The following is a 15,513-nucleotide window of genomic DNA, read 5'->3' as shown; positions in this document are numbered from 1 at the left end:
CCTCTTCCATTATTTTATTTAATGTTATCTTTGTGTCCTCTAACATACTTTTATGTTCACTCTCCTCCCATGAGGCTGTTTTCGGAGGCACATAATTTATCACAAATTTTCTGCTCTTCTTATCTCTGTCTTCCACTTCTATCATAATCATCTCTACTGTATTCTTTCCATATATGACACCCCTCACGTTTATATCCTTCTTAGTCAGGAACATAACTCCACCCCCTTGCTTTTTCTCTCTGTTTTTAATCCAATAATTATATGCATCATGTCCTACACTGTTGGGTGGTAGTGGGCCTTTTAATTTTGTTTCTACAATTCCCATTATGTCCGGTTCTTTTTCTCTCAAATAATCATTCAGCTCATTCAATCCTGTTATTAATCCATCTATATTTGTGTAAGACACTCTTAGTTTTCTGTCACTTCCATTGTGTTCTCTGTTTCCTTTTTGTTTTTCTCTTGTATGTCGAACCGCCTTAGTTTCATATTCACTACTCTCCAATAGAATCTCTCTTTTTCTGACTCCGTTCTGCTCTCGTTTTTTTTCTTAGCTTCAAGTCTTTTCTGCTTTTCTTCCTCTCTTTCCTCTTTATTCATTTCCCTCTTTATCCATACTTTTTTATATTGTTCACTTGTTGCTAGTTTCCCTGTTTTGGATAAGATATTCTCTGCCGTCGTTTGTGACCTGAATTAAATTTTAATTGGTCTGGTCTTGTCTGTACTATACTTTCCGAGCCTGAATTTTTCCTCAATTTCCTTCATAATTTCTGGTTCATCTTCCTGAACTAATTTTAGTAATCTGATTACTTTTTCATTTTCCTCATTGGTTCTTAAGGTTCTATCTGGGTTATGTTTCTCTTCCATTCCTAATATAATTATACATTTCTTTTTATCAGCTAAGTCTCTTACTATATTCTCCTTCTGTCTCATCACTTTAATAACTGAGTCTTCAGTTTGTTCTCTCATTTGCTGTTTGATTATGTCAGTAAATGCAACTTTACTGTTTTCTTGAATTGTCTTCCATCCCTCTCTGTTTTCTTTATTATTCATCTTTAACTCTTCATTCTCCTTTTTTACTTCTTTTAAATGTCTTTTTAGGTCTTCTATTTCCTTAGTTAAGTTTTTGTTCTCCTTCTTTAGTTCTTCCAATTTTTCAACCCTCTGTACAATGTTGTTAACATGACCGAACCTACGCTCCCAGTCCTCGATCATCTTATCGAACTTCTCTTCTAGTCTTGTCAGTCGGGGGGGGGGGTTTGTGTCCCCCCCACCCTCTTTAAATCCCTGGAAAATATTCTCATCACTTTCTACTGTATTGCTCTTATCTATACTTCTAATCTTTACATTTTTATTAGACATTTCGTTGTCACTCAGTTGGTCGGGGGGCCGTTTTTTGGTGTTTACATTTCGTTTGTCTGCCTGGGCCAAGTCTTCTCCTTCCTCATTTCCTTCCATTTCCCTCAGCAATCCCTCCCTTTCTATTCTTTCCCACTACTCCACGAGCAATTTCCCCCCCACCCTGTAAATACAATAGGCACTTCCTTTGCTTTGGGATCCACAAAACTTCACTTTTCTTCAGAACGTCCTCTAAGCCTCCGTTCGTTGAAGTGTGTGTGTGTGTGTGTGTGTGTGTGTGTGTGTGTGTGTGTGTGTGTGTGTGTGTGTGTGAGAAAGAAAGAGAGAGAGAGAGAGAGAGTGTGTGTGTGTGTGTGTGAGAAAGAGAGAGAGAGAGAGTGTGAGTGTGAGTGTGAGTGTGAGTGTGAGTGTGAGTGTGTGTGTGTGTGTGTGTGTGTGAGGGGGAGGGATCAAAAAAATTATTTTCATCTTTCATTGTACATGATGAAATAAATATGAAAGCTTTTTTTGACTTACTTATCTGACACTTCTGAATATTCAGACATAGCTAGTTTTCTTTGAGAAAGAGCATCTTGAAGTTCCTTCCCCTGGAGGTCCATTTTTTCCTGCAACTCAGCCATTTCCTGTAAAAGAGTAGGGTGAGTTACAACATCAATATGGTATTACATAATACAAATCTAGGACACATACATGCATACATAAATCCATATCAATAGGCATTCTTCTCCTTCTCAGGGGAGAACATAAATTTTCAATATTACATCATAACTCATAAATATATACATACAAACATAGAATGACAGCTTTTTCTCCCTTACAAGGGAGGTAGCCAAAAAGGAAAAGGCATAAAATCCACTCCCACCCATTCCATCTCCACATACACCACTCCCATTCACCCCCCTCCCTCCCTTTTATCTTGGCTTCTTCTGGATGATGGGTCATTCCTGCATCCTGCTCACTGCCATGGGTCAGAAGTAATGCAGCAAGACACAACATATCCACAGCAAGGCAACTTTATTTAATTGGTGACCACCACTCTTTGTCCCCTCATGCAGAAAGAGAGATGGGGAGAAATCCCTTTGAGCTGCATCAAAATATCATTCACATATACTCCCTCACCCACCCACTCCCTTCCATGCATAACTGCATCATCCATACATAACCATTCTCCATTCACCCCTATCTTGTCTTCTCCCGTCCTTCCTCAATAGACATTCCCCTCTTTCCCAATGTCCCTTTTACCCTGACCATCCATTTCATCCTTGGTTGCCCCATCATGTTCACTCCTTCCACCTCTGCCTTCCATGCCTCTTTTACTAATCTTTCTTCACTCATTCTTTCCATGTGTCCAAAACATCCAAATATTCTTTCATCAACCATATCTCCCAATGCCCTTTCCAACCCCGTTCCCCTCCTCACTTCATTTTTTCTCACTCTATCCAGGCCACCTTTACCTCAAATCACTCACTCTCTCCATTTTTTATTCTGACACAGGCTCTACTCCTTTGGTAAAAACTCTCGACTACTCTTAAGAGCTTTCCTCCTATCCCATATATCTGAAAAACCTCCCACAGTGCCTTCCTGTCTACCCTGTCATAAGCCTTTTCCAAATCCATAAAGTTTCATAACTCACACTCGAATAATCCTTCCATTTTGTCAGGATGGTTATCAAAATTGGTCATGGTCCCAAAATAATCATCTTCCCTTAAACCCACACTTCCTTTTCCTTTAAAAAGGGAAATACTATTCCTTCATGTGCCTAATCTTATTTGGACTAGTAGCAAATTTCTGTTGATGGGATTAGATTTTATGCCCAAAATTTACTTTCATTTCTTTCAACTCATGGGTGAGGTAGCACGTCATCCTTCTCCATCCTGCTCAACATATTCTCCAATTCACTGTCATCCAATCACATTTTCACTTATTTGATATAACATTTTTTGAGGGAAGAGGGTGGAGTGGAGTGGAGTGGAGTGTGATAGGGATGGAATGGGTGAGAGTGGCTTTTATGCCTTTGTTTTTTGGCTACCTCCCTTATAAGGGAAAAAAAAAGCCTTTGATATGTATGTATGATATTACATCTCATCTATCAACCTTCCCCTTGTTCTGACACTTGCTTTCACTCCCATTATCATTAATTCATGAATTTCTCAATATCTCCTTTAATCCAATCTCATTATATGATCAAACCAATTCAGGTTGACCTGTTCTACTAGAAGAACAAGTGTACCACCTTACAAAACAGATCTGATTATAAGAATTGTTATTAACTGCAACTTCACTGACCTAACCATTTAAGTATGATGATGCTTCCATTGATGAAAAGGTACTGTATGGCATTTAATGGAACAAAATTTCTAACATTTCAAAACACCACAGGTAACTTAAAATTTAATGAAAGCCTCTCTAAATGTCTGTGCTAACAGTAACAGTGCCAAGAAAGGAGGGAGGGAGGGAGGGAGAGGTGGTGAATGGGAGTGGAGTATATGGGGATGAACTTGGTATGAGTGGATTTATACCTTTGACTTTGGCTATCTCCCTTGTAATGGAAAAAAAGCCCTTGGTATATGTGTGTATATGTATGTATATTTAAGTAACTTCAACTTTTTACCAAACAATTTACTTACTCTTCCTACTGTTTCTTTTTCTTGGCCTAGAATTTTCAACTGTTTGTCAAGTTCCTTTAACTTCAAGTCTGTTTCATTCTCTATATCTTCTCGCTTCTGTACAGATGATAATTCTATAGATAAATCTGAAATAAAATTTAAACAACATTAAAAGTACAGCAGGTATAACCATAGCACTATTCATGACATAAAATTCATTCTCAAGTTCACCCCATCAACTAGTCTTTTCCCTTAGCACTCTCTGACGGTCTATCCTATCTTACTAATCACTTTCCATCCTCATTCTTTCTCACCTCAACATTTCTCATTCTATTTATCCTTGAAATGCTAACTATACATCTCAAATATGTTTTGGATCTTCATTTCTGCCTCCCTGTCACATAAGCCTATTTAAATCTTTACTCAGACAATACTGATGAAGTGAATCCCTAAGTTTACCACATTCTTATCAACATATTCACCTTTATTTTGCTTAGTTAATAACTGTACTTGTTCTATAAGTTTTTTTGTTTCTTCATTACTAATGCCTCCACCTCCATCTACTTTATCCGATGACATTTTCATCCTTAATTCTTTGTTTTCCCTTTCTAATTGCTGTATTCTATGTTGATAGGTCTGGAGATCCCCTGAATCTTTTCCATCTTCAGTTCCTCCTATTGTATCAGCTAATTTTCCTTTGTCACTTATAATGCTGCAAAAGAAAAGAAGTTAGTATATTAATCATTCTAAACTAAAATGTATTGATTACCAACATTTTGGATTTTACTATAAATCTTACAAACACTACAAAGTCCTCTGTGTGGGGCACCGTCCTAGCCCTCCGATAAGGGGGAGTTTGTGACATTAAATCATATCATCACTATAAATGTACATTTAAAAAATTTCCATTCAAATATTGAAACTTAATAAACAAGAATATCAAATCATTAACTACAGAGGGTAATGCATCAGGGACCAATGATAAGTAGCATGTGGTAGTCCTGCAAGATAGAAAGAGAAGCTGCCCATTTTCAAAATATGTCAACCCCCTCACCTCCATCAGGAGGTGCAACCCAAAGGAGCTGACACTTGGTCATAAGAGTGAGCCTAGCGTGTATGGGTATAGTATCTATGTATGTATGGTATAGGTTTGTGAGTACTGTTGGTGAGGGTGAGTGCTGCATGATGTGGTTGTTCTCACAAGTCCATGAAGATCACAAAATCCAAACATACAAACCTGTCTTGTGTAAATGAAAACCCCACAAATGGTAAATGAAGAGCACTGAAGGCAGCATGTGCTGGGGGAGGACAAGTGTCTTGACTTCCCCGAATTTCACAATCGTCAACATCGAAGTTACTTGTGTCTGTGGGACTGGAAACTTCTGGGATATAAGGTGCAACACTGTCCCTAAGGCTGCTCCAGTCCACTCCATTAAACCAAGGGTGATTCTGCAACACATGCACATTATGTATTAATTCATTCATACACAATATAACTAGGGTGCAGGTGTACACCTGGCCTTCACACACAAACAATAACATGAATGGCTTGGAAGTCATACATAGTATTTATGGGCCTAAACATAAGTGGATAGCAAAACAATGTTTAAAGTAACAGAAGTATATGTAATGTGTGAAGACAGATTTGCCAAAAGTGAGTATCACACATCAAGAGGATAAAGTATGCATGAGGGAACTACAGATAAAAAAGTATTAAACAATGCAGCTTGATGTTTTCTGTAATCATTAAAAAAAATAACATCTGGGGTAGGCTGCATGTTACTGTGGGGTTAAAAGCTGCACAGTAGCATGCAGCTGATCATTTAAGGTCTATATGGGGTGCCCCTATGGACCAGAGCCACACATTATTTTGTCTGTGATAGAGGAAATCTCTATTCTTAGAGAAATGATGATACTTATATTATATTGTGACTGTCCCTCAGTTATGCTGTCCCCCCAACTCTTGTTACTGTCCTGTACCATTTCTCTGAATGTTCATTTCTTTTTTTCATCAAATCCTGTGGTGGGGAAGAAGAATGTTGCCACTAGGTGTTCCCATTTGAGTCAATAAAAAAAAAAAATAATAAATAAGTAAATAAATAAACAAATAAATAAATAAAAGGGGGGGGGGGGCATAAGAGGGTTTGGGAGTTTTCCAACCAACCAGGTCTTCCAATATACGTGGATGTGGTACAGATAAGAGTAAAAGGGAAGAGATAGGCAATATGTTTGTGAGAAGAAAGATGGATGTATTGGTAGTGAGTGAAACTAAGTTCAAAGGGAGAGGTGAGTCTGAGTTTAGGAGTATAGTTGGGAGGGTGTCAGGAGTGAAAAGCGGATGAGGGAGAGAAGAGGTGGCTATAATAATAAGTGAAGAGATAGGTAACTGTGTACTGGAGTGGAAGGAGGTTTCTTCAAGGAGAACCACTTCAGTATGATGATGCCTATGTAGGTGTCATGAGGTACAAGCGAGTACAAGAGGATGCCAGTATCAGTGTCTGGATTATACATTTTGTCTTGTGGTTGTACATGAGTTACCCCTGGATTCTGTGAGCTGGTTTGATCACATTTTCTGTGTTTATTATTACTCTTTTTGGCTACCCCCCTTGTAAGGGGGAAAAAGCCTTGGTATATGTATGTATGTATGTATGTATTATTACTCAGAGTAAAAGTGGATGAGTGATAGAGCAGTGACTATATATTATAATGTGAGTAGTGTGATGCATCATACATATGGCAACCAATGCTGTGCGTGAGAATTTGACTTGTACTGAAGTGGTTAATATGGATGGTGAAACTGGGAAGGAAGATGTGGGTTTTTGTAAGTGCATATGGACATGGTAATGAGAAGAGTGTAGAGGAAAGGGAGGATTTTTGGATAGGTTTAAATGACTGTATAGATGGTTTAGGGAAAATGTCAATGTACTGGTATTTGGAGATCTTAATGCTAAGGTAGGAAATGAACCAATAAACAGTGGTTGGGAAATGTGGAATTCCAGGAAAAAATTGTAGTGGAGAGTTGATGGAAATGTGTCTAGAGTTGATGATAGCAGATACAGTATTAGGGAAAAAATCAAGCATAAGTACACATGGGAGAGGGTGATGGAAGGGTGGTGGATAGGGCATTAATGGACTACAGTGGTAAACAGAGAAAGAGTAGGAGGAGTTTTGGATGTACATGGTAAACAGGAAAAGAGTAGGAGTTTTGGATGTACATGTTCTATGGGAAGAGTGGGGGGGAATATCAGATAATTTTTGGTGGAAGGTAAGTTGAAAGTGGAGGATAGATGGAGAAAGAGGAAAAAGATAGAAGGTAGAGAGGTGCTTAGAGTAAACTGCTTAAAAGGTAAAGAGGTGCTTAGAGTAAACTGCTTAAATGAGAAAGAAAAGGAGAAGCTGAGAGAGGAGTGGGAGGAAGTGAAGGATAGAGTAGAACTAGGTGTGGAGGAATGGGGATGCTTCAAGGAGGGAGTCACAAGGTGTGCAAAGATGGTGTGTGGAATGAGAACGATGGGAGGAAATAGAAGGAAGGGTAGTGAGTGGGGGGATGAGGAAGAAAAGAAGGTTGTAGAAGAGAATAAGCAAACTTTCACTGATTGGTTACAAAATAGGACAAGAGAATCATATGAGAGGTACGAAGAGAAGTAAAGCATAAGATAAAGGAAGCAAAGAGTAGAGCAGATGTGTAATGGGGTATGAGTATGACAGAAATTTTTGAAAGAATATAAAGATGTTCTGGAAAAAAATTAAGAGAGGAAGGGGAGGCAAGTCAAGTAGAGGACAAGGTAAAAAATGCAGATGGAGAGATGGTAATGGAACAGATGGCAGTAAGGGGAAGATGGGCAGAGTATTTTAGGGAGTTGCTAAATGTGAAGGAGGATAGGGAGGGAAAGATAGTTGCAGTGAGAAGTGCTAAGAAAATGACCGTGGTGAGTGAAGAAAATGGAGGAGAAATAAGTAAAGATGAGGTGAAGGCAGTTGTTAAGGTGATGACATCAGTTAAGGCACCTGGATTGGATGGATGCCATGCAGAATGTCTGAAAAAAGGAGGTACAGTAATGGTGGACTGGCTAGTGAAGTTATTTAATGTTTGTTTAAGAGAGGGTAGAGTGCCAGAGGACTGGAGGAGTGCATGTATAGTTCCACTTTACAAGGGAAAAGGGTACAAGTGTGAGTGTAGTAGTTTCAGAGGGATCAGTTTGTTAAGTGTAGTTGGGAAGGCTTATGGGAGGGTCTTGAGAGAATTAGGAGAGGAACAGAGGGAGTAATTGGTGAGGAACAGCATGGGTTTAGGACAGGTAGGGGTTGTGTAGATCAGATTTTTGTGGTAAGACAGATATGTGATAAAGATTTAGGGAAAGGTAAGGATGTTTTTTGGGCCTTTATGGATTTGGAAAAGGCTTATGACAGGGTAGACAGGAAGACACTGTGGGAGGTATTTGAGACATATGGGATAGGAGGAAAGCTTTTAAGAGCAGTCAAGAGTTTTTGAGAGAGTAGTAGAGCTTGTGTTGGGATAAGTGGAGAGAGTGAGTGGTTTGAGGTAAAGGTGGGACTTCGCCAGGGATGTGTTATGTCACCTTGACTGTTCAATTTATACATGGATGGGGTGGTGCAAGAGGTAAATGCAAGGGCAATGGTTTGGGGATGAGATGGTTAATGAAAATTAAGAAAAGTGGGAGATAAGCCAGTCATTGTTTATTGATGACACTGTGCTTGTAACAGGATCAGAGGAGGAAGTGAGGAAATTAGTGACAGAGTTTGGGAGGGTGTACAAAAGGAAGTTAAAGATAAATGTGGGTAAAGGTAAGGTGATGATATCTACAAGGGGAGAAAGTGGCAGCAGACTGGAAATGAGTATTAAGGGGGAGAGACTTGAGGAAGTGGCTACCTTTAGATGTTTGGGTGTGAATGTGGTGGGAAAGGGAGTAGAGGTGGAGGTAGAATGTAGATTGAGAGAAGTAAATGCTTTGGGGAGTTAAAAAGTGTAATGAGAAATAGACATTTGGTAATGGATGCTAAGAGATTGTATGAAGAAGCAATTGTGCCAACAGCACTGTATGGGGCAGAAACATGGAACATAAGAGAGGAAGAAAAGAGGAGTTTAAACATGTTTGAGATGAGGTGCCTTAGAAGTATGATAGGGGTTACTAGCCTGGATAGAGTGAGAAACAAGGAAGTGAGGAGAATGGGAGTGGAAAGGGAGTTGGGAGATGGGTTGATGAAAGAGTATTGGGATGGTTTGGACACATGGAAAGAGTGAGTGAAGAAAGAGTAGTAAAAGAGGTGTGGAAGGTAGTGATGGATGGGTTGAACATGAGGGGGCAACCAAGGACGAAATGGATGGATGGGGTAAAAGGGGCATTGGGAAAGAGGAGAATATCTGTTGAGGAAGGAAGGGGAAAGACAGAAGATAGGGGTGAGTGGAGAATGGCTGTGTATGGATGATGCTGTGATGCATGGAAGGGAGTGGGTGGATGAGGGAGTATACATGAATGATATTTTGATGCAGCCCAAAGGGATATCTCCTTGTCTTCTCTTTTTCTGTATGAGGGGACGGAGAAGAGGGGTTCCCGATTAAATGAAGCGGCTTTGCTGTGGATGCGCTGTGTCTTTCTACATTGCTTCTAATCCAGGGCAGTGGGTGAGATGCAAGGATAACCCATCATCCTGGAGGAGCCAAGATAAGAGGGAGGGAGGAGTGTGAATGGGAGTGGAGTATGTGGGGATGGATTGGTTGGGTGGGAGTGGATTTTATGCCTTTGTTTTTTGGCTACCTCCCTTGTAATGGGGAAAAACCCATTGTGTATATGTATTACAAAAAATAAAATTTGTCCAACATTCCTACATCAGGCTTGGGGAAGTGGTAAGTTTATGTATTCGAGGTGGCAGTGGGTGAGGCATCACAGGTGAATCATAGACTAGAGGAGGCAAGCAAATGTCTGGGGAGTGATGAAAAGTGTCATCAATATCTGGGAATGAATGAAAAGTAAAGGTTGTATGAAGGAGTGTCCATGGCACTGTAGTGGGAAAAAGACTTCCAATTTGAAGAATGCAGAAGGATGACCCTCAACATGTTTGAAATGAAGTGCATGAGAAGTATGGCAAGTGTCATGACAATGGATGGAGTAAAAAATGTGATGGTGGGGCGGCAGAGAATGGGAATGGAAAGGGAGCTGTCAGACAGGATACCCCAAAGAATGCTAAGGTGGCTTGGATATACAGAAAGAGTGAGTGTGGAAAGACTAGCAAGAGTGTACAACACATGTGGATGGTGTGAATCTGAGAGGAAGACTGAGAATGAAGAGGATGGAAGGGGGAAAGGGGGCACTGGTTGCAAGAGAGAGAAATGTTGGTCTGTCAATCACGGAAGACAGAGTGCAATGGATACAAGTAAACAGAAAGTGGTTGTAAATGGGTGGAGGAATGGCCTGACCTGATGGGTCGGTCTTCTTGTCTGATCCATATATATACTTTTTTCTTCTTTCTTTTGGCCATATAAGGATGTGGTAAGAGTAAACAACTTACAACCATTGGGCTGTGGAGGTGCTGTGTCTCACTGCATTGCCTCTGACCTGAGTGATGTGGCAGGGGACAAGGATAACCCTTCATCCATGAGGTGCTACAAAATGAATGGGTTTTGGAAGGGTGCAAGATGGGTGTTGGGTGGATGGAAGTTTACAGTCAGCCATCCCCCTTATCAGGAGGAAAAGACATCTTGGTATATATGTATGTATGAATAGGTGTAATACATATCAGCAAAATTAAGACACCATTTCACAAACCTCAAACTCCACATTGTGCAGAAACAAAAGAAATATCTATAGAATGACAGCTCGCTTCCACTGAGGCACTCTCTTGTGACTCTATGACCACTTAATCCTATATAAGAAACATTTACACAAATATGGCTCAATTTGGAGTCATACATATCAGTGAATTTTGAAATTTGACAGAAAATATTTTGCATTTTCTAAATTTACCTTAAAATCTTCAATGCCATTCTTGCCTAATCTAAATTCATGGGAACATATAAGTTGCCTCATTAAGTCTTTGGCCTCTTCAGAAACATCATAGCCCAAATCTGTTGGGAAGTCAAAGCAGTTCTGTAAAACGAAAAACAATTTTGTTAGAGAAATCGACCTTGAGGGAGGGAAAAAAAAATTAGACACACAACAGTTACATGTGCTGAATTTGAAAACCTGAAGGGAGAGAGACTGAGAGACTGGAGAGAGGAAAGAAAGAAAGAAAGAAAGAAAGAAAAAAAAAAAGAAAAAAAAAGAGAGAGAGAGAGAGAGAGAGAGAGAGGGAGGGGGGGGACTTTTACAACTTCTAAATTACCCATGAAATGCAAACCAGAAGCATTCTTAAAACCTAGGACTAAATACCACATTCTACATCTATATTGCTAGCGCAGAGCAAGAGCTTACCTTGTGATTCATAATCTTGCCATAGGTTTCAACCAGTGACTCTGCATAGAAGGGGGTCTCTCCAAACAGCATCTCATACATACACACACCTAAAGACCACCAATCACACTCCCACCCATACCGGCCCTGACCATCCTCCATTGCCTGTTGAAAAGGTTGGGAAAACACATTTTATTCTTTGTAAACCAGCATTTGCTTTGACATACTCTTTTCTACACATCTGAAGTCATACAGAAACATGTAACATCTACATTTTAAGATCATCAATCAACCTGAAGTATCTATATATAGTTTAGGCAATGAGGCAAGGTCTAATATAACTTTTTGTATTCAAATCAACCATTTAATCAAATAAAATTATAAACCACCTGACTTCTTGTCTTTTTCTTCTTTTTGATCAGTCAACTTCAATATGATAAGCCCTGGTTGACAAAAATACTGCACATGGCAAATAAAAATTGTAAACAAAATATAGTTAGGAAATGGTTAATGGAAAAATATTTGACAACACTGACAAAGAAAAAATAAAGTAAAATTAAAATAACCATGCACTGGGATAAGTCTAGCAACCTCTGTTCTATGAATTTTACCAAGCTAATATTGTATCATGATGGTGAGGAACTCACATCAGGAAGCACTTAGTTATGACTGAAGCTATCACCTTTCCCCTATATTCTTCAAGACTCAGGGCAAGTGGGCTGTTGCCAAAAGCTGTTGGTGATTCAATTCAGACCTATGGTACAAGCCAACCTTGAAGTTCATTCTGCTACAGCAGCACATCACTGCTGTAGTATTTCAATCCCACCCCATTAGTTTATGGTCTCCAGTTTGATACCTATGAGCTAATAGGTGCAACCTTTTACCCTGATTGTCTGTGCATATCAACCAAAGGTTAACAGCTTCAGGTGTAAGTGCCTTCTAATGAATATTCACCTTTTGGTTTAAAAAAAAAATCTAGTACATCCAATGATAAACTAATACAGTACTGAACTCTGCAAATCATGTTTATAAACAAGCTGTGTGTTAACCAGTATATTTGTACAACCTAACTATCAGCTAAATTCACCAAAACCATTTCTAATATCCCACTTCTATGGTAAGCTGTATGCAAATTCAATAACACTGATAATTCAGATGCATGATGGCAAACAAACATGAAAAGGTACAATCTGCAAGTCTGTCTGCTTTCCCCAACCAACTTTCTTCTCATAAAACAAGTCATTGGTTCCTTGATCATAATTGTGTAAGCCACTAGAGCCAAGGAAAAAGCCATTCCACCTTATGACATCAAGCCGTGGACATAAAATGCAGAGCCAATATGAGCAGTAGTCTGATTAGTAAAGTTCCTCTTTGTGAGGCAAAATCTTTTCTGTGGGCCATTTTTTGAATGGGATAGATGTGTTACTGAAAATCAAAATGGAGGAAAAGAGATTGTGTAACTGTCTGTGAAACAAACATGTATGATTTGTGTTTCCCACATTCTTCAAAGGTTTTCCATTATCTATGAGTGAATGAGTGTTTTTGTTTCTGTTTTCCAAAGAAAAAATAATCAGTCCTTTTTTTTCATATTTGACGAAATCAATAACAATAATAATCGAAGTGAGGAAACCTTATCAAATTCATACATTAATCATATTGTTCTGCTCAACCTGTCCCTGTCTTTTATTAGATACGGCTAATTCAACTCCAGGTTTTCTCCAAGCCACGCCAATTGTGACTTACAGTTCTCTCAAGGAGACTCCAACAACAAACCTGTCCCTCTCCCATGGCCTAAGGAAGGAACAAAGGGTCTCAATACATGAGAAAATACCTTCCTTAACCCCTTTCAGTGCAGTGACCCCATTATAAGATTTCAATTATACTTCAATCTCAACTTTGTTAGATGTCTAATCAGTTGAGGAACTACCACCATATAGAAAAGATCAATATTATTTCAATCAATCCCTTTTGGAATGTGTCACCCTGAATGGATTTTACTTAGAGCTAATGGTACACAATTCTATTCAGCTGAAGAGGTATCACTGTCATGAAGGTATAAAGACTAATTTTATCTACACCTCTGGTACAGTGACACCTTTTTCAGGTATTCTGGCTTTTACCACATTATCCTATTAAATTTAGGAAATATCACTGCACTGAAGGAATTAAACCATTTTTATCTGAGTATGCAAATTCCAATATAACACTTTTTGTACTATTTCAAATATATTTTAAGCAAAATAGGGATCAAATGTAAAAGAAACAACTACTTATAAAAATAATGGTAAAATCCACAAATAAGACATTAATAAACACTTCTGACATTATTGACAATTTTCACAAAATATGTACAAGTCATAAATTTTATCAACTCATCAATGCATTACCCTAAGAATCTCTGGTGAGATATAATCTGGAGTTCCAACTGCTACGTTGCTCTGCACGGTGCCGTCCTCCTGCAGTCGAAGGCAGGACCCAAAGTCGGCTAACCGGATGTGCCCATTTGCGTCGAGAAGAACATTATCAGGTTTTATATCTCTATGAACATACCTTAACTTGTGTATAGAATCTGTAAAAAAATAATTAAATAAATAATTAAAATACATACATACATATACCAATAAAGATCAATAAAGGTGGCTTTTAATTACTTGGATGAAGAAGAAGAAGAAGAAGAAGAAGAAGAAGAAGAAGAAGAAGAAGAAGAAGAAGAAGAAGAAGAAGAAGAAGAAGAAGAAGAAGAAGAAGAAGAAGAAGAAGAAGAAGAAGAAGAAGAAGAAGAAGAAGAAGAAGAAGAAGAAGAAGAAGAAGAAGAAGAAGAAGAAGAAGAAGAAGAAGAAGAAGAAGAAGAAGAAGAAGAAGAAGAAGAAGAAGAAGAAGAAGAAGAAGAAGAAGAAGAAGAAGAAGAAGAAGAAGAAGAAGAAAAGTCACACTGATAAGACCAAGATTGGAGTACACTGCGACACTATGGACACACACACACACACACAAAAAAAAAAGAGAGAAAGTATACAAAGAGAAACAACAAAGATGGCACTAACACTTTCAAAATTGACGTACAAACAAAGATTGTCTAAACTGGAACTACCAATCCTGGAACAAAGAAGAGAAAGAGGAGATCTACTGGTCATTTACAGAATCATGAAAGGCATGCAAGTCCTAGACAGAGGCTTATTAGTGGAATAAAAGAAAAACAAAAGGACATGAAAAGAAACCCAAAAAGGATAGTTATAGAAAAGATTGGGAGAGAGAGAAAAAAAAAAAAAAAAAAAAAAAAAATCCACACACAGTGTTGGATGTCTGAAACAAATTAAGACAAAACAATAGTGTGTGCAAAAACCATACAAGAATTTAAGGACAAACCAGATGCTGAGAGATACAAAGATGGGTCACTATGAGCATAGCTCCTCTTCCCATATATTACAACTAGGTAAACACAACTAGGTAAATACCAAAGGCTCGTTCCCCCTTACAAGGGAGGCAGCCAAAAAACAGAGGCATAAAATCCACTCTCATTCATTCCATCCCCACATACTCCACTCCCATTCACCATCCCTCCCTCCCTCTTATTTTGGCTAATCCTGGATGATGGGTCATCCCTGCATCTCACCCACTGCCCTGGGTCAGAAGCAGTGTTGCAAGACAGCACATCCACAGCAAGGCCACTTCATTAAATCAGTAACCCACCCACCCCTCTCCGTCCCCTCATAGAGAAAAAGAGATGAGGAGAAATCCCTTCAGGCTGCATCAAATTATTTTTTCACTCATACTCCCTCACCTCCCATCTCCCACCCACTCCCTTTCATGCATACACAACTATTCTCCACTTACCCCTATCTTCTGTCTTCTCCCTTCCTTCCTCCTCAGAAATTGCCCTTTCCCAATTTAACTAGTTTAAAGATGTTTCACAACTGAGATTCCCATACTCAAGTTTGATGAGAGGGTGGAAAGGGTGGTGGATGGAAGTGGGTACTTGATTTTCACTTGGCTACCTCCATTGTAAGGGGGAAAAAACCCTTGGTATAAAGATAGACAGATGTATCATACATACATATAACAAGTTTGTTTTTTTCCCTTACAAGGGAGGTAGCCAAAGAAAGACATAAATCCACTCCCACCCATTTCATCCCGACGAACTCCCA

At 39.0% G+C, this 15,513-nt stretch overlaps 1 protein-coding gene across 17 annotated transcripts in view; it reads right to left on the bottom strand.

Annotated features, from left to right (window-relative positions):
• The window catches only part of gek (serine/threonine-protein kinase gek), a 320,798-nt gene that overhangs the window by 164,554 nt on the left and 140,731 nt on the right, over positions 1–15,513 (bottom strand). For 14 of the 17 annotated variants that reach the window (XM_076204399.1, XM_076204393.1, XM_076204402.1 and 11 more), the window contains 8 exons: positions 13,759–13,940; positions 13,145–13,162; positions 11,393–11,536; positions 10,946–11,068; positions 5,200–5,411; positions 4,445–4,674; positions 3,984–4,108; positions 1,873–1,979 (listed from right to left, as the gene is read on the bottom strand). In XM_076204399.1, the coding sequence (XP_076060514.1) occupies positions 1,873–1,979; positions 3,984–4,108; positions 4,445–4,674; positions 5,200–5,411; positions 10,946–11,068; positions 11,393–11,536; positions 13,145–13,162; positions 13,759–13,940 (1,141 nt within the window). The remainder of the gene's footprint in view (positions 1–1,872; positions 1,980–3,983; positions 4,109–4,444; positions 4,675–5,199; positions 5,412–10,945; positions 11,069–11,392; positions 11,537–13,144; positions 13,163–13,758; positions 13,941–15,513) is intronic. The other 3 variants (XM_076204401.1, XM_076204410.1, XM_076204405.1) reach the window with 2 other exon arrangements.

Source organism: Oratosquilla oratoria, chromosome 21 (assembly GCF_046742065.1).
Source record: "Oratosquilla oratoria isolate Oo_2021 chromosome 21, ASM4674206v1, whole genome shotgun sequence".
NCBI classification, from domain to species: Eukaryota; Metazoa; Arthropoda; class Malacostraca; order Stomatopoda; family Squillidae; genus Oratosquilla; species Oratosquilla oratoria.
Note: the sequence above shows the minus strand (reverse complement) of the source record. Positions and strands in the feature narration are given on the sequence as shown.